The following is a 22,003-nucleotide window of genomic DNA, read 5'->3' on the forward strand; positions in this document are numbered from 1 at the left end:
CTGCTTTGTATTCTTATTGGTTTTAAAAGATGAGAAAAGGGAGCATGTCAGCAAGAATGGTGGAGTAAGGACCTCAGAGAATCCTCTCCCCATAAGAGCAATGAGAACAGCAGAAGAAATGGTCAAAATCAACTTTTTAAGAACTCTGGAAGTTAACCAAAAGCTTACAACATTCAGGAGCATGTATTCAAGAAAAATGAAGGAATACTGTTAAAACAGTGAACTTTATGGTGTTCTACATTATTCCCATTTTGATATTTAAATATATATGGAAATACAAGGGACCCAGAATAGTCAAAATGATCTTAAAAATGAGTATGAGGTCGGAGGTCTCATACTTCTCAATTTCAAAACTTACTACACAGCTACAGTAAGGAGGACTCTGTGGTACTGGAATAAGAATAAACATAGATCAATAGAATAGAATTGAGAAGTCCAGAAATAAACCCCACATCTATCCTCAACTGATTTCAACAATGGTGGCAAGAAAATTCAACGGGCAAAAATTAGATCAAAGATCTAAATGTAAAAGCTGAAACAATAAAACTCAGAAAAAAACATAGCTGTAAATCTTCGTGACCTTAAATTTGAGAATGGCTTCTTAGCTATGATGCCAAAGGCAGAAAAAAAACTAAAAATAGAAAATTAAACTTTATCAAAATTTAAAAATTTTATATTTCAAAGGATACCATAAAAAAGGTGAAAAGACGGCCGGGAGCGGTGGCTCACTCCTGTAATCCCAGCACTTTGGGAGGCCGAGGCGGGCGGACTGCATGAGCTCAGGAGTTCGAGACCAGTCTGGGCAACATGGTGAAACCCCGTCTGTACTAAAATACAAAAAATTAGCAGGGCGTGGCAGTGTACACCTGCAGTCCTAGCTAATCAGGAGACTGAGGTAGGAGAATTGCTTGAGCCCAGGAGGTGGAGGTTGCAGTGAGCCAAGATCATGCCACTGCATTCCAGCCTGGGTGGCACAGCAAGACTCCGTCTCCATTTAAAAAAAAAAAAAAAAAAGGTGAAAAGACAAAGCACAGAATGGGAAAAAATATTTGCAAATTTTCTATCTGATAAGATCTATTATCCAGAATGTATAAAACCTCTTATAACTCAACAATAAAAAGACAACCCAATTTTTAAAATAGACAAAGGATTTGAACAGACATTTTTCCAAAGTAGATGTACATTAATGGCCAATAAGCACATGAAAGATGCTCTACATAATTAGTCACTTGAGAAATGCAAATCAAAAGCATAATCAGAGATCACATCTACTGGGATCACTAAAATTAAAAAAAAGATGGGCAATAACAAGTGTTGGTGAGGATGTGGAGAAATTGGAACTCTCATACATTGCTGGTGGAAATGTAAATGATGCAACCACTTGAGAAAGCAGTTTGGCAGTTCTTCAAAAAGTTAAACATAGAATTTCCATGTGGCCTAACAATTCCACTCCTAGGCATACACCTAGGAGAACTGAAATTTTTGTATACAAAAACACTTGCATAAAAATGCTCATGGCAGGATTATTCATAATAGTCGAAAAGTAGAGGCAATCCAAATGTCCATCAACTAATGAATAAATAAATAAAATGTGGTATAGCCATAAAATAGAATATTAGCCCCCAAAAGGATGAAATTCTAATATATGCTACAACATGGATGAACCTTGAAAGTATGCCAGGTGAAAGAAGCTAGTCACAAAGGGACACATATTATATAATTCTATTTATATAAAGTTTCCAGAATAGGCAAGTTCAGGCAGACAGAAAGTAGATTTGTGGTTTCCAGAGGCTAGGGGTGGGGAGAATGAGGGATGACTGCTAATGGATACAGGTTTTCCTTTTGGGGTTATGGTGAAAATGTTCTGGAATTAGATAGTGTTGATGGTGCACAACTTTATGAATATGCTAAAAACCTCTGAATTGTATTAAAAGGGTGAATTCTATGGAATGCGAATTATATCTAACGTTAACTTCCAAATATCAATCTGATTAAGATGGAGTAAATAAAACATTTTACACCGAAAGAAAATTTCGTTAATTCACTCGGTGGTAAAATGATTCTTTTTAAGTAAAAAGAACTCACATATTTATTCTAGAATAGCAATTTTCTTAGTGACAAGGCAGGGAAAGGCAACATCCTTGACATTAATATCTTCCTCATCCTATGTTTTCTAAAACTTCTTCAAAATATACCATGTTCCTTCTAGTTCAATTTAGCTATAACATGACCACAAAATATACCCCTACACTGAAGCCACAAGCAGAGATAACAAGTAGTTTCAACTCAAGGGCCAACTCAGATTGATTGGTAGTGGTTACATGGAGCACTATGTTTAGGAGGATTCTAAGGCTGTATCCAGAGCAGGCCTGGAAAATGTAGTGATTAATTTAGAAAATTAGTCTTGAAGTTGGCAGTGATAGTGGAGGTGGGCGGTGCTTGGGCTAATGATTAGGTCTAGGAAAATGCATCATTCTGCTGAGTGGATTGCATCCAATCACCTGGGTAGATACATCTTTGCATGGACTGTAATGCAGCTAAGAGGCCAGTTCACATGGCGTGACCTAAAAACAAATATGAGATCTTTAAATGCAAAATTCCAATATTTTAAAATAACCCACATTTATGGCTAAGATGTCAAAATCACTCAATGAATAGCACCGACTTTCATCACACAGAATAAAATCTAGGTATTTTAAATAGTACATTTTATATAGTGTGTGCTCTCAAAGGTTCTTGACAAGAGAACATTAGCATAAGCTTATAGTAAAATCTGATCAGGTGAGAGAGAATGTCAAGATAATTTTTTTATGGCACTCACTGAAAAGCCAAGATAATCACCAGCAGATGGACTCTGTGCACCTGCTTTAACACACATTCACTTAAATTTGAGTTGTACCTTCCAGCAGAACTGTTGCCTGCCTCCTTTACATGCTACAGGAGCCTGCACTTTCTTTGGTAGATCAGAGGTGGCTGGAGAATGAACTCTATTTACCTGTCCATACACTGTAAGTCAGCAGTTCTCAAAGACCAGTAGCATCAGTATCACCTGGAACGTCTAAGAAATGCAATCTGTTAGAAATGCAGCATCACCCCAGCCCTACTGGATTGGAAACTCAAGGAGTGGGCCTGGGGAGGTGTATTTGAACAAGATATCCAGATGACTCTGGGCTCAACTTTAAGAGCATTGCTTTGAGTTGTCCCTTTCTAGAGTGGGAAAGGAAAAGGGGAAGGAGAGAAAAGTGAGGCTGGGGAAGTGCCCAGGGAAAATTGAGCCTCCCATGGCAGCAAAGTTCGTATTTGATATGAATGTTGATAGGACATAGCAAGGTCTTTATTTGTTTCTTTCCTCTTTTATACTCCATGTCCCAACTCTCTACTTCCTTGGAAAAGGTTTGAAGTACTCACGTGATCTCCCCCAATCCGGCCTGCTTAAAGTCCCTTCTTTTGGGGCAGTAGCAAAGAGTGGGGAAAGAGGATGGCGCTAATACATTCCTCATGCCACAAGAAGCAGCACTTTTATCCAAAAAGGGTTCGCCTCAAGAGCCCCAGCTTAGAATAGTCAAACCCAACAAGCCCTTCACCTTGGAAATGCACATGAAGCACTTAGAATAGCACTTGGGCCTGAGTTGCAATGAGTGTTGCCTGTACGTGGGAGGTATGGTGGTGTCAGCAATTGCTGCAAGGGCCAGATTTCTTCACAGGGTGCCTGGGTTGGCATCTAGAAGCAATTGCTATCCGCACCCAGTGGGCAGCTGCTATGTTAAGAAGATTGCCAGCAAGAGTTAGATCTTGATCTTGAAATCCTTCAGTCGGCAAGAAAGGATCCCTGAAGACAATGCCCTAACTGTGTCCCTCATGTGAGGATGGCCGTCATCTGAGCTCCAGTTAGCCTGTCGGTACTCGCCACAGAGATAAGGATCCAGGCTGGGATGGGCATTTGAGACAATAAGCGTGGGAGGACAGGCTGAAGAACATCAAGCAAAACAAAGAGGATTTTCAGATCCTTTGTAGTAAGAGTTTAGAGTTAGGGAGACCGAAGTGCAGACACAGGGAGGTGGAAGCCACAGGATGAAAGACAGCAGGTTAAATGACAGCCATGAATGTGGGGCCCTCCGAGAAAGCGTGAGAATCTGCAGGCCAGAAAGGCCCAGGAGGTCCCCAAAGACCCACAGGCAATTGGATCATTGATATAGGAAACCAGATGGTCAGAGGGGGGTTTGGAAGGCTCGAGTTAAGGTTCTTGGCTTCAATGCCCCACCTTTTTTTACAGAAATGCTTTTCACATCTTGTACAGCCAGCAGAAAGCACTTGTCAATATTAGGAGGGTAGAGGGAGAAGGGAAGGAGAATGAACAGAGGAAAAGGAAAGGAGGAGGAGAAGGACAGGGAAAGGGGAATAAGAAGACAGAAGAGAGGAGGAGAAAGAGAAAGGAGGAAAGAGGGAATCCGAAAGGAGAAGTGAGGATAGAGGAGAAGGAAGGACGACTTCTAGTCCCAGAGTGTCCAGTGCTTTCCCAGCCCTGTGCTACATGTTTTGCAAGTGTTTCCTCATTTAGTTCTCAGAACTATGAAATTTGGTCATGGAAGAGTCAAGGGAAGGAAGTCTTATTCCTAATTTAAAAAAAAAAAAATAGCTTACAATGTACTTTTTCTGCCTAGGTCCCAAGATCCAGGCTTAGGTAACCAAATCAATTCAGTCTACATAATGATGCAAGTTAAATGCAGATTGAAACATTAGGTAATGGGGAGAGCTATGTAAGGAGAAGGTTGAGTCCACCTAGTTATTCTGACTTGTCATGCCGCTTTTCTGATTCTGATGTCCCTCAGCCTGCAGACACATATGCCTATGGGGACCAGGGAGATGAATGCAATGTGCTAAATGGGCCTGGTGTAAAAGAATAAAAAGCAGAGACACTCAGTGTGAGGAGTGAAGAGGGAGTGATGGCAATTATGGCAAAGTGGAGACCACATGCCACCCTCTGAAGAGGCAGCACCACTCAGCTCCAGCCTGTTGTCATCATCTGGTAACATGGCTTCAGTGCTTTGTAATTTTTTCAAAAGAGGCCAGTGATGCAGTGTTCAGGCAACTTTCAGTGGGTTGACAAAATATATCTGCAGGTTTATCTGCCCAGAGATTTACTGAACTGCAGTTGCGTATTTTTCCAGGTTGCAAACCAAAAATTGATCCTTTTCCTGTGTTCCTTTCTCTTTCCAGGCCATTACATTTATGTGGATACCTCCTTTGGCAAGCAGGGGGAGAAAGCTGTGCTGCTAAGTCCTGACTTACAGGCTGAGGAATGGAGCTGCCTCCGCTTGGTCTACCAGATAACCACATCTTCAGAGTCTCTGTCAGATCCCAGCCAGCTGAACCTCTACATGAGATTTGAAGATGAAAGCTTTGATCGCTTGCTTTGGTCAGCTAAGGAACCTTCAGACAGCTGGCTCATAGCCAGCTTGGATTTGCAAAACAGTTCCAAGAAATTCAAGGTAGGTGGAGTTTAGGAGAAAGATATAGGGCCTATTATCTTTGCTTTATACTATTCTAAAATCTTATGAAAACTTCTGACGTGGAGGTTAGTTATCTCCTGGATTATGATGTGATGTTTCATAAGATACATACCATAGAAGAATATTAGCAATGGAAATTAACATTTTGTTTATTCCTTAAAAGAGCTTCTTCCCAGATTTCTTTCCCATCTATTTAAATGAGCCTTCTGTAAAAATCTAAATGGGGCTTAAATCAACCTCTTCAATAAAAATATATTTTCTATGGCTTTAAGGAGTATTCTCATTTCTATAATTTTATTTTGTCCTTCTAAATTGTGTGTGCTATGTGTTTATCTTCTTAATCATTTCTTTGCTACAAATTTTGAACAAAACATTATAATAAAAGGAAAATGAAAATACTTTAAAAGAGAAAAGATACTTAAAGGACATGTTCCATTTCCTTTTCAAAGAGGGAAGTTGTTCCTTTGGGAGTCCTGGAAAAGGAAGGTAGCAAATGTAAGGTGAAGCTGGGTGTGGACTGGATAAGGAAGGAGGATGGGATCCAGACACACCTGGCCATGAAGTGTGATGTTTATTGAAAATATTTCATCGAGGACACAATGGAGCCATCATGAAAACATTCCCCATTCCTAATCCGCCTTTCAATTTCCTATCCCATCCCACTTCTTTGAAAAGCTTGAAATACTTTACTCTCCAATACCTGCTGTCTGCTTGGAGTCCTTCCCTGTCAGCCAGTGGTTGAGGATGGAGCATGGGGGCTCTGAGTTCCCTCTTTAACAACTTCTTCCCAGCAGCTATCACCTCCTAAATCTGCCAGCATAGTTGCAGAATATAGGGCTAAAACCACAGGAGAAAAAGTGGTTACTTTCAGAAACAGGACCACAAGTGCTACCACAAGCACTGAAGATGTTGGTGGTTGGGATAGCAAGAGAAGAAAAGACAGCTGACTCTGAGCTTCTATCAGATGCCTTACTTACCTCGAAGTTTTGATGTATGAGTTTATGTGCACATGCGCATGCACACACATACATACACACACATTCTTTTAGTAAAGTCCGTACTGAAATTGGTATCCAACAGCAATTAGCTGAGACTAACAATCCTGTTTTGCCTTAAGTGGCCGAACAGCTCCAGACTAATAGCTGAAATACTGAACCAAGGAAACACGACGTTTTAAAGTCTAACTCCCCTTCTTCCCCATATGTTGTGCAGATTTTAATAGAAGGTGTACTAGGACAGGGAAACACAGCCAGCATTGCACTGTTTGAAATCAAGATGACAACCGGCTACTGTATTGGTAAGTGTGCTTCATTTTCATTGAATCAAATTGTGAATCTTTTTCTAAAAGTTACTGTTGCCAGAGGGAACTGAATCAATCCTAAAGACCAAGTATTTTATAGAATGCACTGCATAATGCATACTGGTTTAAATTCTTTGCTAGGTTCATTTGAATACTGTATGTTTTTTTTCTTTAGTGTGGGAAGGCTCATTAGAATCTGCCTGTACAGTCTGGATTAATGAAAGAAATATAGATGCAGGAACTGTAACTTCAGAGCTGCCACCTTAACCTCAACACATTCTGATTAAAATAATTTACAAATTGCTGGAAACTCAGCTTTTTGTAGCATGTGCCAGAAAAGCAGACATTGTATTACCTCCTTTCCCTTATTTCTCTCTTGGCACACCACGGCTCTCCTCTTAATAATCACAGTTGTCACTTAGATTTCACTTGAGCAGAGTTGGTTGGCTGTCTCTTATGTGCCAGCTTCCAAGAGGGCATAAAGAAAGGATAAACCCTGTCCTATGGTGGTTCAGTTCCTATTTGTCTACAGTGAAGCTAGTTCTGCATATGACAAATACTGCTGAGGAAGGACAAGCTGTGCAGTGGAGAGGCGCAGGGAGGAGGAGAGGAAATTGGAGAGGACTGAATAGGGACAGTGCACTGGAGCAGGAGTTTCAAAAAGGAGAAGAATTTAGTTAAGTGGAGGTGCAGGGTAGGAAGGCAAGGGTTCTCCATGGCCAGACCCCTGTGGGGAGAAAGAAACAGAGCAGGTTCAGGCAAAGGCAAGAGGCTGAGTAGGGTGTTTGAAGTGAAGACCAGGACTGCTAAGGGAGTTTGTGATGGAAGAGTGTGGATGCAGGATGTGGAGCTTGGACCTGCTGAATCATGTGGGTCAACCAGCAGGGGAGAAGTGTGCAGCTGCACTTTCAGATGACTCCAGCTGCCACGTGGAAAATGAGTTGGGTACAAGGAAAATGCATAGCAGGTGGGAAAACCCCTAGGAAGCAACTGTGACCTTACAGAGGGGGCATAATGAGGGTAATATTGAATTAGCAGTGGAATCGGAAAAAGGCAGTAGAATTGAGAGATTTTTCAGCACTGACAACTCTTGAAGACTAAATGAATGTGACAGGGAAAAGAAAGGAGAGTCAAAGGATATTCTGAACAACAACAACAACAACAAAGACTTTGCTAATTCCCTTAAGTTTCACTTCTCTGTTTTGACCTCAATGATATCTCTAGGGCAAGTGAAAGAAAACAGACTATTTTCTGAAGATACAGTGAGGCTCAGGCTCCTTTCCTTGAGCCTCCCACTGGGCTTCCACCTGGCATCTGCACAGCTTGTGAACAACAGGGAAGTCAGACACCCCTGGTGGAGCGCCACCTGCTGGCTCAGTCAGCTTACTGAGCCTCAGCCTCTTGGCATCCGCAAAATGGGAATAAAAAGCTTCCCTCCTAGGATTCTTAGGAGGAGGAATGATATCCTGGTTATGAAAATAATTGGTATATACAGTGCTGGACACCCAAAACATGTTAATTGCCTTTCTTCAAATGATGTGGTGACTTCTGATTTGTTTAAAACAAAAGGATGCCAACACTTTTATCTTGTTAAACTCTATGATCACACTCTGACTTCTTTCTTTCTGGGTACTTTCTCTGCCTCTCTCCATTGCTCATCTGTAAAATGAGGTTAGTAACAGGGCTGCTTTGAGGATTGAATAAGTTAATTTATGTAAAGTGCTCAGAATGGAGCCTGGCATATTGAGGAATATTTTGCTTTTTATTTTACTCTTAGGCAGCCTTTGGCACTGAATGTTAGGGCATTGGTTAGCAGACACTGTGGTGGAAACATTGAAAATGAAAATCTTAGAAATGTTCAGTGCTTGCTAATATAAAAACACGTTGCTGACTACACCAGTCAAGATCCTGGCAGGAAGGAGGAAACAGAGGGTACAGTCAACCTGAGTAATTTGAGGGAAGCTCACTGAAGAGACCACAAAGGTGTGAGTGATAAAGGAAGCCAGCAAGGGACAGCTCTGTGACCCAGGACTAGTAACAGTGATGATTCATGAGCTGTTATCTTCTTTTGGTCTGAAAGGACAAGGGAGGAGGAGTTTCCAGTACCTGTAAACAATAGCTATTTGGTGAGGGCTGCTTGACAAGACTTGCCAACTCATGGCGACCTGGCTGGGAGACTGCTGGGCAAGTAAACCCCTGATTTCATTCTCCTTCCACCTTCCACTGGTCGAATCCAACAGGGAGATGGAAGGCAGGGTAGCCCATTGATACAGTCCAGATAGGTCAACCTCTGCAGGACCTATCAGGTAGAGAAGAGCAACGTGGATCTGCAGGGGGCCAATGGCCAGCACAATTATACTTCCTAGTTTAATTGTATGATTCTAAGGGTCAATGGAGGCATTAGCTTGTGAGTCTCTTGCTCCCTTTTAAGGAACAATTGTTGATGGAGACCAATATATCCACGCAAACATGCCAATGACACTAAGGGGAGAAGAGGGGGATCTGATTATCTTCTCTCTCTTCTCTACTCAGTAGCTGCAAAAGGGACCAGAACCTAGGATATATCTGCCCCACCTATTTTACCTGGGTTCTGATTTATAAGACAAACAGGGAATTTTAGCATCTCAGACACACGCCCCTCAGCTCTGGGCAACTTGTTCATCATGAGAAGAGAAAGGAATGGAGGACTGGGCCACTAGATTCAAGAAAGGATTGTGGAAAAAATTTTCTAGAGCTAAGAGCATAACCCTGAAAAGTGCTTTGAGACAGAGGTGACTGATAAAAATAGCTGACTTGTACCAAGCACTGACCACATGCCTGGCACTGTGCTGGGAGCTCTCCACACTTACAATAGCTCTGTGAAGTGGGAACATTGTCCCCATTTCACATATGGAGACACAGAGGCTACAAAAAGTGGTAAGTCATGCTTCAAGTGACATGGCTAACAAGTGGAAGGGCCATAATCCAAAGGGCCAATGATGAATTAGAATCTTGATTCATTACAGGATCGACATTTGGCCTCTCTTCTTGGCCAAAATTGTGCGGGGGTCTTGGTAGAAAGGTTGCAGTGGGCAAAGGAAGAGAGAAACTTCTGAATATCTAAGAGCAAACTCTGTAGTAGGATGGGTGTACCCAGGTGTGACTGTGTCTCCATGAAGTGTTTTTGTTTCCCTTCCCCAGAATGTGACTTTGAAGAAAATCATCTCTGTGGCTTTGTGAACCGCTGGAATCCCAACGTGAACTGGTTTGTTGGAGGAGGAAGTATTCGGAATGTCCACTCCATTCTCCCAAAGGATCACACTTTCAAGAGTGAACTGGGTGAGCTGGGGTCAAATGGAGTCCTTTTCCCAGGATAAATTTTTCTGCTGTCTCCTCCCACTTCCTGCACTGACCTACCTGTGGCTTCTGTCAACAGGGAAGAGAGGAGGGAGGAGGGTAAGTAGGAACTAAGTAGGAACCAGGAGGTGTGGCAGAAGAGTAGGAAAGGATCTACAGTGAGGTAGAGACAAACTGCAGCTGTGAGCTCTGTAGCTAAGGGGAAGGCCATCCCATTAAAGGTTCTCCTTCACCTGTGGCCTAGTCTTGCATTTTCGTATTTCCATATTATACTTTACTTTCTTGTGTATTTGTTGTTTAATATTTCTCATTTCTAAAGAGAAGGCTGGAAAAATCCTAGGTTACTTTTCACTGAAAATAGATCAAAGGATGGGAATGGGTCCTAAGAACTTCCCAAGTGACAGTGAGGTGAGCCAATACTGATGATTAGCTCTGAATGTGGTGTGCAACAGGCCCCCCTAGTGGCCAAGAAGGCTACTTCTCTGCAAGGAAAATGGGAGGTGAGGTTGTGTTACCAGTGAGGTTGTGTTACCAGTGAGGTGACTGTGTTACCAGTCAGCTTTGAGGAGAAGTCCTCCACAGAAGAGAGACAAGGGCAAGGGCTTACTTACTTGTGGATTACCACTGCTCTCACTTGGATCCTGATGGGCTTTGGAAAAGCCGAGGTCTCCCCACAGTTGTAAAACATTTCATCCTCGACTCCAAGGTCTCCAAGGAGTGAGAAGCTTCTGGCAGCTGGCTTTTCAACAAGAACAAGAACAGGAATTTTTATTCTGCTGCAAACAGTTAACTGTTTCTCTTTTGATCCTTTACGCATATTGAGGTAATATACTCATCCTAATAATTTGTTGATGGTGACAGTGTGTCCTCATGCCTGAAGACATGATGACCTTTTATGGTTCTTACCATTTTTCTTCATTCACTATCGCCTCTCTTCATCTGAATATATTTAACCATGTCTCCAACTCCTTTATTTCAAAAGTGCTCATCCTTCAGCTTATCTTGACTCTGGACAGTCTTCATCCTAACCTTACTATATTCTCTTTGCTCCTATTCTATCTTCTCCTTTATATCCAGAGTCTCAGGTTCAATTTCCTGTAACAGCCAGGCAGACAGTATAAGCAAATGATATGTGGGCTGGGTGAGGACTGCGGCAAACTAGATGGCAGAGACCCTGTGCAAAGGCTACTTGGCTCCAATGAGTCGCTGCTGTGTGAGAATGTCAGCCCGGGTTGCCAGATCTTTTGATGTTTCAAGATCATCAGGAAGGCAGGGGATTTTTTTTGTGTGTGTGAAATTTCCCAAATTTTTAAAAGTTGGTGAATATTTTCTAAAATCACAGTGTGGGCTAATAAAACACACTTGCAGGTCAGGCCCTGTTAGCCAACTTCTATTTTGCAACCTTCATTTGACAAGTTTCTTTTACAACATGTTCAGGCTTCTTAGAATAAGCTCTTTATAAGTAACCACAAATAAAAAGACTGGAGTCTCATGGAGCTTGCCTGTTTAAAACAAACGCAACTTTAAATCTAGCATTTTCATTAATTTGACCCAGCATTAGATATAATGGGGAAAATGACAATTAAAATGACAGATCCACTATGGCCCCTTCCCAGCTTCAAGGAAGATGCTTTCAAGAAAGGAAAAGAGATTTCTACCACAAATGAATGTTAACAAAGGGTGGTATGTGTCAAGTGCAATAAGAGTAGTCTCCTTCGTCCACCAAAAAAGAAAGGTGTTGGGAATTCAGAGACAAAAGAGGTCCCTCACTGCTTGGATGTCCTAGAAGACATGACAAAAGAAGTAAACTGTATTTTGGGGATGGGTATGATTTTGACAAAGATGAGAAAAAGCTACGAGCAATGATACAGTGGTTGTGCTACAAGGGGTGAATGGGGGGAGAGATGTGGCTGAGAAAGCAGTGCAGGGGCAAATTCTAAAATGCCTGGAATGCCAGGAAAGAGATTTTAACTTTATTTCATTGACAGTGGGAGGCCACACAGGTGTTTGGGCAGGGGAGAGACACCATCACAGCAGTGTATTTAGATGGATTAACATGACAGAGATTATTTCAATAGATGGAGAGTAAAAAGGTGTAGCAAGAGTACAGAAGAATCCTCCAGAAACTGTTTCTTCAGATGCATCTGGGGTCACTTACATAAGAAATTGAGATAAGACAAAAAAAAAAAAAAAGCATGTTTATGTACTTCCTACCTTTAAAAGCAAGGTTGAGCCTTTTTTTTTTTTTTTTTTTTTTTTTTGAGATGGAGTCTTGCTCTGTTGTACAGGCTGGAGTGCAGTGGTGCAATCTCAGCTCAGTGCAACCTCCACCTCCCAGGTTCAAGCAATTCTCCCTGCCTCAGCCTCCCAAGTAGCTGGGATTACAGACACCCACCACTTTGTCCAGCTAATTTTTGTATTTTTAGTAAAGATGGGGTTTCCCCATGTTGGCCAGGCTGGTCTTGAACTCCTGACCTTAGGTGATCCACCCACCTCGGCCTCCCAACGTGCTGTTTAGCACTTTTGACAGTGACAAAGGATTGGAGTTTTTCTACGGATAGCCCATATTTTTACCTTATAAGTAAGTGGCCCATCCTCATTTGGGGCCCTTTGTAGGAACCACACTATAAATGAGTGCTGTGTGTAGAGTGAATGATAACCAGTCATGGCAAAGTAATCCATGAATCTGCATGAGTATTTTAAAAGACAGTTGGGTTAACTCAATAAAATGTCACCAACTCTGGAAAGCTTTATGTAAATGAGTAAAGCAACTAACAATCTCTTGGGGTTTCAAGAAAGAAAAGCCAGATGACTTTTTCTTCATGTGTGACAACAGGCTAGTTTTGAGATTGTTTTTCTGTCATATCTTAAGAATGTAATACAAGGAACAGAAAGGATCTTGAAAGGCTGATGCATCAAAATGATGATTATTTCTTGTGTCATTATCACAGTTGCATAGAGATGCAAATTTAACAATGGGGAAGTGTCAAAGAATTTTTCCCAAATCATTTAAAAATTAGTTCCAAAGTCAAACCCTGTGGGTAATCAATGTTATGATTCAGTGATTATTCAGTGTTTTGTTTTTCATCCTCGATGGCAAGAGGCAGCTGGCTGGGGAGAACATATATTTCTTGGAAGAGGCAACAGACCAATGGACTAATATCAAATCATCCATTTGCTTGTGTTACCTGAGTGCAATTCATCCTTTGAAGAGTGTAATTCTCCTAGTCCCTCCCCATGCCCATCTGAATCATAGAATATTCTGACTATATTTGTGTCCCTAGGGATAGAGAAAGAGCCCCAGGCTAGGAGTCCAAATACTTGTGCTCCAGGCCCAGTTATCAGAGTACTTTATTACCTGGACTAAACCCTTAACTTCTTAGCGTCTCCACTGATGCATCTGCAAATGAGCAATTTGAATTCAATGATCTCCAAGATGCATTTGAGTTCCAATATTTTACTTTTCTCTCCCTGCCTAATGCTATTTACCAAAATCTCCAACTTCACCATTCAGTGAGATCTATTTCAAAATGGCTTGAGTCCCTCCTGGATACTTATAAGCACATAGCATTTGGCATTAGAAAAAAAAAAAAAAAAAGAGGACTAAAGGGACCAAGGGGTAAGAAAAAGAGGCCCTGGATTTTCTAATGTCTTGACCAGAAGGGTCAAGATGTAAGCATAGTGGTGTGGTCATCCTTGAGAAGCACTAAAACTTGCTGGTAGGGTGCTGTCATCCCTGACATAAGCACTTGCCTCTCTTCCCTCTTCCCCTCCCATCTCCCTCTCTCCATTTTCCCATTCTTCCTCTTCTTCCTTGGCTATTCTAGAGTACTTCCCCAAGGCAGGCAGCTTTTCCTACTAGCATTGTTGGTCCCCATATGTCAATACTGTGGGCTGAAAAAGAAGCTGATCTGAGGGCTGAAGGGAGGAAGTCTAAGAAGACTACCCACCTTCCAGCCATCCATGGGATTACATAGTAAGTCCAGTCAGAGCCTCAACACCAGAATGACGCTTCTTCATTGATCACTTATTCATTCCTTCACTCATTCAACAAACACATAATAAGCACTTTTTACATGTATTTATATTTACATTCTTGCATACCCTGGTGATATAAAAAAACAGTCATTCTGGATACAGAAAATATGGCACATATACACCATGGAATACTATGCAGCTATAAAGAAGGATGAGTTCATGTCCTTTGCAAGGACATGGATGAAACTGGAAACCATCATTCTCAGCAAACTGACACAGGAACAGAAAAACAAACACCGCATGTTCTCACTCATAAGTGGGAGCTGAACAATGAGAACACATGGACACAGGGAGGGAAACATCACACACCAGGGTCTGTCACGGGGTGGAGATAGCATTAGGAGAAATACCTAATGTAGACGACAGGTTGACGGGTGCAGCAAACCACCATGGCACATGTATATCTATGTAACAAACGTGCACATTCTGCACATGTATCCCAGAACTTAAAGTATAATTTTTTAAAAATGATGCTTTAAAAAAAAAAGTCATTAACCTCAAAGAGTTTATAGGAACCAACTTTTCCCAAAATGCCCTTCCCTATAATACCAGTTTTTAGTAAACTAATCCTTATATGGGGCACAAGGGTGATATGTGGTCAAATAAACTGGGGAAACCCTGCATTAAAGAAAGCTAAACAGATTTCTTTATTTCAGGATTTCTCACCACTTGTAATATAGTTCTGTGCTCATGTACATTATGGCATTTCTCAGATTATCTGAATACCAAAATGCTACATAAACTTGCAAGCATGCACAGTAATGTATGACTAATAGAGGTATGAAATAAATGATATGAAACCACAGACAAAATATTACCTTGGTTTTGGGGTACAGAGAAGGCCCTCTTAAGGAAGTAATAGTAGAACTGGAATTTGGCCAGATGCATAAGGGGGAGACAAATGTAGCATGTGCAAAAGTGTAGAGGCATGAGAGTGGATGGTTTATTTTATATTTGGAGAGCATTTGAGAATCCCAAGGTATGTGATCATGGCAGAGGAACCCCTGAGTTCCAGGCTACATTCCTACTTATGATTAGCAGGAAGGCTGATTGCCTGCATTCCACTCTTTCCTGCTATTTCACTCCAAGTTCTCTTCAACCTTTGGACTAATATTTTGCCCATTCATTAGCCAACATCCCCACATACACACACACACACACACACACACACACACACACACACACACAGTCCTCATGCCTGGAGTCCTCTGTAAGTCTTTCCCCTATAGAGGATAGGGCCAAAAATGATGAGTTCAAAAGACTCTAAAATATTTTATTTGAAAAGCTCTGCCCATAGGACTCAAAGATTTGATCCGTATCATTCTTTAAAACAAAACAAAATAAACCCTCCAATGCTCTAAAAAGGAAAGAGGTTCCCTCTCTTATATTTGGTTTCTACCGCATATATTGATTTCCCTGGAGCTCTATCAATTTGGGTGGCAAAGTAAAGATTAAATGGTTCAGATGTCTGCCCGCAACAGCAGATTTTGCTCTATGTGAGTTCATCTTGTGTTCATTCATATACTGGATGCAGCTTTTGCCTTTGCTTTCAGGTAAAAACTGGAAAAACAGCACGTAGAAGGGAAGCGCATTGTCTCCTTAGGAATTTCAGAACTGCAGAGAGGTTGAGGGAAGTCTTCCCAGGAGAGTGCTAGTCTTTGTGTTGTAGAAAAGCAAACAGTGAATGTAATTTCTGAAAACTACAATGTGGATATGAGTTTTCCTTCATTTCCTTGTATGTTTCTAACAATCTGCCCCAAACATTGAGTCAAGGTTTTTAATGAGCATTGTTCCCCCAAATTATTGTCTGATGATGGAAATGACTAAAATAATGCAGTAAGAATTGTGGTGGGACATCTTTGGAATACTGGAGGAGATGTGATTTTTATCCTGTATTTCCTTAATTCTGATTCATCACGTATGGGTTTCTTTCTTTACTCATATTTTATGAAGTGAAACAAAATCTTTCAGGAGGTAACCTACTGACAGCTCAGATCATTACTGTTTTCTACATACCTTAGCAAAAAAAAAAAAAAGATGATTGCTGGAAAAATAATGAGGGAAATGCATCTCTTTGCTAAGATTTAAAAAACCAAGCCTGCTTGTGGTGCTACTCTGGAAGAAGCTGGACAAGGTTTCAAAATCTAAAATAAGGTTAGAGTTATTTAATTCCATCAAACATCATGAGATGGTTGGATCATCTCTCCATGACTCATGACACTCTTTTCTCATTTCAGTTTGGAATGAGCAAGAGTCATCTTAACGGGACTTATTTATTTACTCTCTGCATTGATCCATTTGGTGCGTGGTGTAAGTACTCGGTAGGGAAGCAGCTTTCTTAATTTTCTTACCATTTTCTTTGTGCAAGGTCTGCTGGATTTCCTTTCTCTGCCCTTGGATGACTTACTGTGGCTTTCCAGTTACTTTCAGGTATTAATAAACACCTTCATTTTCAAGGATTAGATTCAGTCAAGTCACAACTGCAATGTCTCATCTGGTTCAGATCTTCCCACAGACTGGGCCACACAACAGCAGTAGAGAGAAAGGTTTGTGCTTTGTCTCATCATACTTCACCTTTTTCTTCCCTACTTCTTCTCCCTCTTACTGTACTGCTTCTGGCTGCTTCATAGTTGGGAGGCAATGGGCAGGGTGGAGATGGAACAGAAAGGCAAAGACCAGGGACAAAAGGTTTCACTTGCTTGTTGCTATTTAATCTAGAGTTGATGACCTTCATACAGCACATGGCCAAATTCTGGCATTCCTGTCATGGCCGATGGGAGATCCCACTTTAGTGTTGCCAGACAGGGATGAGCAACTCTCTGGCTGACCATCTGTGAATTCTGCTTAGCTCATATAAGTCATGGTATGCCCCACCAGCTCCCTTCTAATGGAATTACCGCACTGGTAGGCAGTTCTCTTGAGAAGAGTCCTTTTAAGGTTGTGTAGCCCAGCTGCCTTCTAAATTGCCCCCTCAAACTCTGGAAGTGCATTTCACTGGCAACAAACTCCTTTTTCTCTACTCTTCCCCTACAGGTCCCTATAGTCAGTTTCTTGCCTTTAGATGTATGCACCAGTGCCAGGCTCCATCTCTGCATCGCACACACACTCCGGTATCACTGATCAAGCTTTTTCAATAACTCTGATCACCTTCATCTCAAGGTCCAGAGCAACTGCAGAGCTCAGAAATTTCTGCACATAGGGGAGGGGATGAGGTTACATGGCAGTTTCCTTCCTCTACCTCTTCCATGAGTGGTTCCCTTAAGCCCCCATCCTTTAGATGAAGGTAAGAAAAGGGAAGCAATCCCCTTGCCTTCCCTGGAGAGGTCAAAAGGAAATACATAGCAGGGCAGCTCTGTGACAACGCTCTTTATAGAAACCCCATCTCCAATCTCTGATTCATCTCGAGCCTTCTCATATGCACAGGCTAGAAGGGAGAGATGGGCTAACACTTATAGAGCTGGGGTAGGTGCCAGGGGCTGCCACTTAGCATATTGACAGTCTAGCACCACTCTTTAGAAAATAGAGGTTGTTGTCACTTATTGTTTGGGGCTTTGAGGTCTTAGCACAAATAGGAGAAGTCTCACGTAATATTCATTCATGCTTAGGTCATCCTTGAAAGCTGTATAAAAAGACTAGAGTCTGACTTTATCATAGTAAGGGCCACCAAAACCCTTACAACTAAAGGCTCATGAAGATAACTGTCAGACTCATAGGGTGGAAAAACATGCATCATAACTCATTATCTTTGGGTGCCGTCTGCTCACCATGGCAGCAGACCAGTGGGTATTTCCCTCTGGCATACATCTCTTCAGACCAGGTTGTCTGCCCTACTGGGGAGACAGCTTGTCCAGACAACCAGCAACACTGGAGCAGACAACACAACTGGAGTGCAAATGTGGCCAGCAGGGCGCATCACAGCTGAGTCAGAGGATGCCTCTGGCACCGCGGCCAAGACAAGGGCAGTCTTGGGGGAATGCTGGTGAGCCAGACTGCTTGAAAATAAACATTCAGGAACCGCCTTTAAAGTTCTTTCCCTAATGCACGGGGAAATGTCTGACTACCAGGGGCCACTGGTTCCATATGAAAAGTTCAGCTAATACAGGGGGCTGCTGCAAGAAAGGAACAGACAGCCTCTTCAGGAGCAAGTGTGCATACACCAGCACCGCAGGCTCCATCCCAGAAGGGGCCTGAGCACTGGCAGCATGACTGAGAATTGTGATCTTTCAACTGAATCTGAAATTTTTTTTTCGCCTAGAAACCTCGGGCTCTTTGTGTATAATCCAGAATTAGGTAATAATAGATTGATTTTCACTCTGTGTATGGCAAAGTAGAACAGACTGTAGAGGAGTGGCAATAAGCTTCTCAATTCTTAATCTTATGGGGGAACCCATTTCCCCCATATAACCTCTTTCATTTTCAGTTCAAGTTGTAATACTTTAGAATCTCTGTGGCCTGCAGGGTCTCCAGTGATTTGGCAGATTAAAGGATTCTCTCTACTTAAAGTCCATCTATACCTAGTTTCATCCTACTCGAATCTTAAAGATCTGACAAAGAAAAAAAAAAAAAAAAAAAAACCTTTTCCAGAAGTTCTGGAAGCTCTAGAGCCCTATGCCAGATAGGAATGTTGGGTTCATTGAACTAGGCAGGAAAATTCTCCTAATATCAGACACTGGACAAAATTTTCCAAGAACTCCAGGCTACCATCATTGTTTTTAGAAAGGAGAATACAATGGCACCTGCAGCCACCTACCCATTGACTCCTCTTCCTCAGAACAGATTGTATCTGATGACACACTCAGCCTGGTTTGGCTATCATTCCTCCAGCCTCTTCTCCTGGGGCAGACACCCGAATGACAATTTCTGAATCACCCCTAACAGTTCAACCGAGATAGTAAACTCATGATGAGCTACCTTTTGTTCCCCAATGAGAAGCTTAACGTTGCTCAAATTGTCAGTAAATAGAACCCAGCTTTGGCAACAAATGAATTATGGAAAGAAAAAGGGTGCAAGAGCATGTGGTCTAGTCTGGTGGTTCCGTATGAGACTTAGTGTCAGCAGTCTTGGTCTTATTCCCAGCAGCCTCTGTGATTCACTTTGGGCAGATCGTGTTGTGTTTGCTGGATGCTTTTTGGATCAGAAATGTGACTGTGGTTCACTTGGCCTAGCATCCTGAGCACAAGTTGTTAGTGAGGCACTTTCACTGCAAATGCACAAAATATTGTCCACACAGCAGGTGAGTTACTACCCTTTAAAGACAACTCTCAGATGTCTGTCATCTGCAAGGAAGATGAATTTACAACAAAGCTAGCTGTGGAAGCAGATACTAAGCTGGGACTAGGTGGGAAAGAGATTTCCTGGGAGAGATGGCTGTGAAGGCTCTGAGGAGAAAGGAGCCAGAGTAGCTGGGGACAGGCCCAGTGTCCTTATTGGGCACAGCAGCCATAGTGCCTAGGAGCCATGGCATTTTTAGGGGTCCATGACAATATTTTAATTTTGTTTATTTTAAAATTGGAAGGGTAAAATGAATATAATAATTTCTATTCTACATCATATATCTCTTTATGCCAATGTAGTAATAAACTAAAATGTTAAGTTTTTATTTATTTTATTTTATTTTTTTTTTATTTTTATGGAGGAATGGGCCCACAAAAGTCATAAAGATGCCCTGGGTAGGGAAAACTTTCAGCTCAGGACACAAACCTGACCCCTGAGGAAGAGGAGAACCTGGGCCAATGGGAGCTGCTGAAGGGCCCCGTGGCAGACAGAACGGCCTGCCCCTCTGCTATGCTCAGAGTGGTGTGGTCTTGGTACAAACTCTCCTGCAGGTCCAAAGGTGAGGTGGCTGGAGACCCAGTCAATGATAGTTCCTTCAGCAAGTTCTCTTAAAGGGGATCTCTGTGGCCCCTGCAATTAGGTATCCAGGAAACAAAGTATTATACATACATTATAATACAAAGAATTGTAGCTCTCCTCCATTCAGTTCTCCCTGCTCATATCTCACAAAAAGATTCTGTTTCATTGGTAAGTCATGTTACAAAGAGCAATGAAGACTTCATCTCTGCCTTTGATACTCACATGAGTCCTTAGAGAACAGAAGCAGATTACAGAAGCTAACTGGTCATAGGCATTCTCCACTACTAGAATGTTCTCATCAAGGCTGGCTGGCCACCAGGAGTGCTTTAGAGGGTTTCCAAGCTTGGGATATGGAGGAGTGACCTTCCCTCCATATCAGAGGTTCTTTGATTCTATCCAGTCTGACATTCCGATTCTTCCTTTAAAATTCCTCCCCAGAGGTGGCAAAGTGGAGCCTACAGTGGTTTCCAGCCTGCAGATATGTTTATTTGGCGCTTACAAAGTTTAAAAAAATATGGTGGGGAGTGTTAGGCGTTGAATTGTGCACAGTCAAAATTCAAATGTTGAAGTCCTAACCCCCAGGACTTAGAATGTGACCTTGCTTGGACATAGATGGGTGCAGATGTCATTAGTTAAGATGAGGTCATGCTGGAGTAGGGTGGGCCTCCAATCCAATATGACTGCTGTCCTTATTAAAAGGGGAATTGTGGGCACAGAGAGAAATGTACACAGGGAGAATGCCATGTAAAGATAAAGGCAGAGGACTTCAAGCCAAGGAATGCCAAAGATTGCCAGCACACCCCCAGAAGCTTGGAGAGAGGTCCAGGACAAATCCTTCCCTCATGGCCCTGAGAAGGAACAACCCCTGCTGACATCTTGACCCTTGACTTCTGGACTCCAGAACTGTGAGGCAATACATGTGTGTTGCTGAAGCCTACCACTTTGCAGGATTTTGTGACAGCAGCCCTAGCAAACCACACAGGAAGCATCCCTTAAAAATGGACAGATTTGCCATGAAAACCTGAATTCCAGACTAGGATGGGGAAAGCCTGTAGCATGGGGCTGGGTGCTGGGCATCCGCTGGAGTAGACCCTGCTCTCTCAGGGAGGCTGGAGAACATGGGGGTGAGGGGCCAGGCTTCTCACCCCAAGCCGGTTATTGCCGCATAAGAATATGGGCCCAGGACTATCAGATGTTTTTATTTTTCCAGATAAGCTTGATTTCTGTTTCTTGATGTGGGGGAAATATGATTTCAAATGCTGGCTACTAATTTACCACTCTCTATTTTCTCCCTGACTCAATCAACTTCACTCATACACTTAATCTGGCTGCCTCCTCTGAGAATTTGAGTTCGTAATCTCTGTTTATTCACTGTTGTGTGGTTTGGCAAGAAGATAAGGTAAACTATATTCAAAGAAGATTATTCAGGGGATTCAGGATGTTGAACAACTTGCCACCAGGAGAAAGTGAGCTTTGACCTGTCCATTTTTCCCTTCTGCCATGTTGAGATGAGGACCTTTCTGAGACCATGCCTGTACATTAAATAACCATTTGTTGAGAGCCCACCACATACCGGGCTATGTACTAGATACACAGTAATTGTCCAGTGTATAAATGCATATGTTCCTCCTAATATTTTTTTCTGCTCTGCTCTTCATAATGGAGAAAAGGTATTCTTTATTTCCTTATTTTATTTTATTTTTTGGAGACAGAGTCTTGCTTATCACCCAGGCTGGAGTACAGTGGTGTGATCATAGCTTACTGCAACCTTGAACTCATAGGCTCAAGTGATTCTCCTGCCTCAGCCTCCCTAATAGCTAAGATCAGAGGTGCATGCTACCATGCCCAGATAATTTTAAGAAAGCTTTTCTGTAGAGACAGGGGTCTCACTATGTTGCCCAGGCTGGTCTCAAGTTCCTGGCCTCAAGCAATGCTCCCGCCTCAGCCTCCCAAAGTGTTGGGATTA

At 42.1% G+C, this 22,003-nt stretch overlaps 1 protein-coding gene across 4 annotated transcripts in view; it reads left to right on the forward strand.

Annotated features, from left to right (window-relative positions):
* MAMDC2 (MAM domain containing 2) overlaps positions 1-22,003 on the forward strand; it is a 182,428-nt gene that overhangs the window by 59,081 nt on the left and 101,344 nt on the right. For all 4 annotated transcript variants that reach the window (XR_010136520.1, XM_002819853.6, XM_054520031.2 and 1 more), the window contains exons 3-5: positions 5,218-5,489; positions 6,723-6,807; positions 9,991-10,128. Coding sequence is in view for 3 of the 4 variants with exons in the window: in XM_002819853.6 (XP_002819899.3) it covers positions 5,218-5,489; positions 6,723-6,807; positions 9,991-10,128 (495 nt within the window). In the remaining variant the exon portion in view is untranslated. The remainder of the gene's footprint in view (positions 1-5,217; positions 5,490-6,722; positions 6,808-9,990; positions 10,129-22,003) is intronic.

The sequence above is a fragment of the Pongo abelii genome, chromosome 13, assembly GCF_028885655.2.
Source record: "Pongo abelii isolate AG06213 chromosome 13, NHGRI_mPonAbe1-v2.0_pri, whole genome shotgun sequence".
Lineage (NCBI taxonomy): Eukaryota > Metazoa > Chordata > Mammalia > Primates > Hominidae > Pongo > Pongo abelii.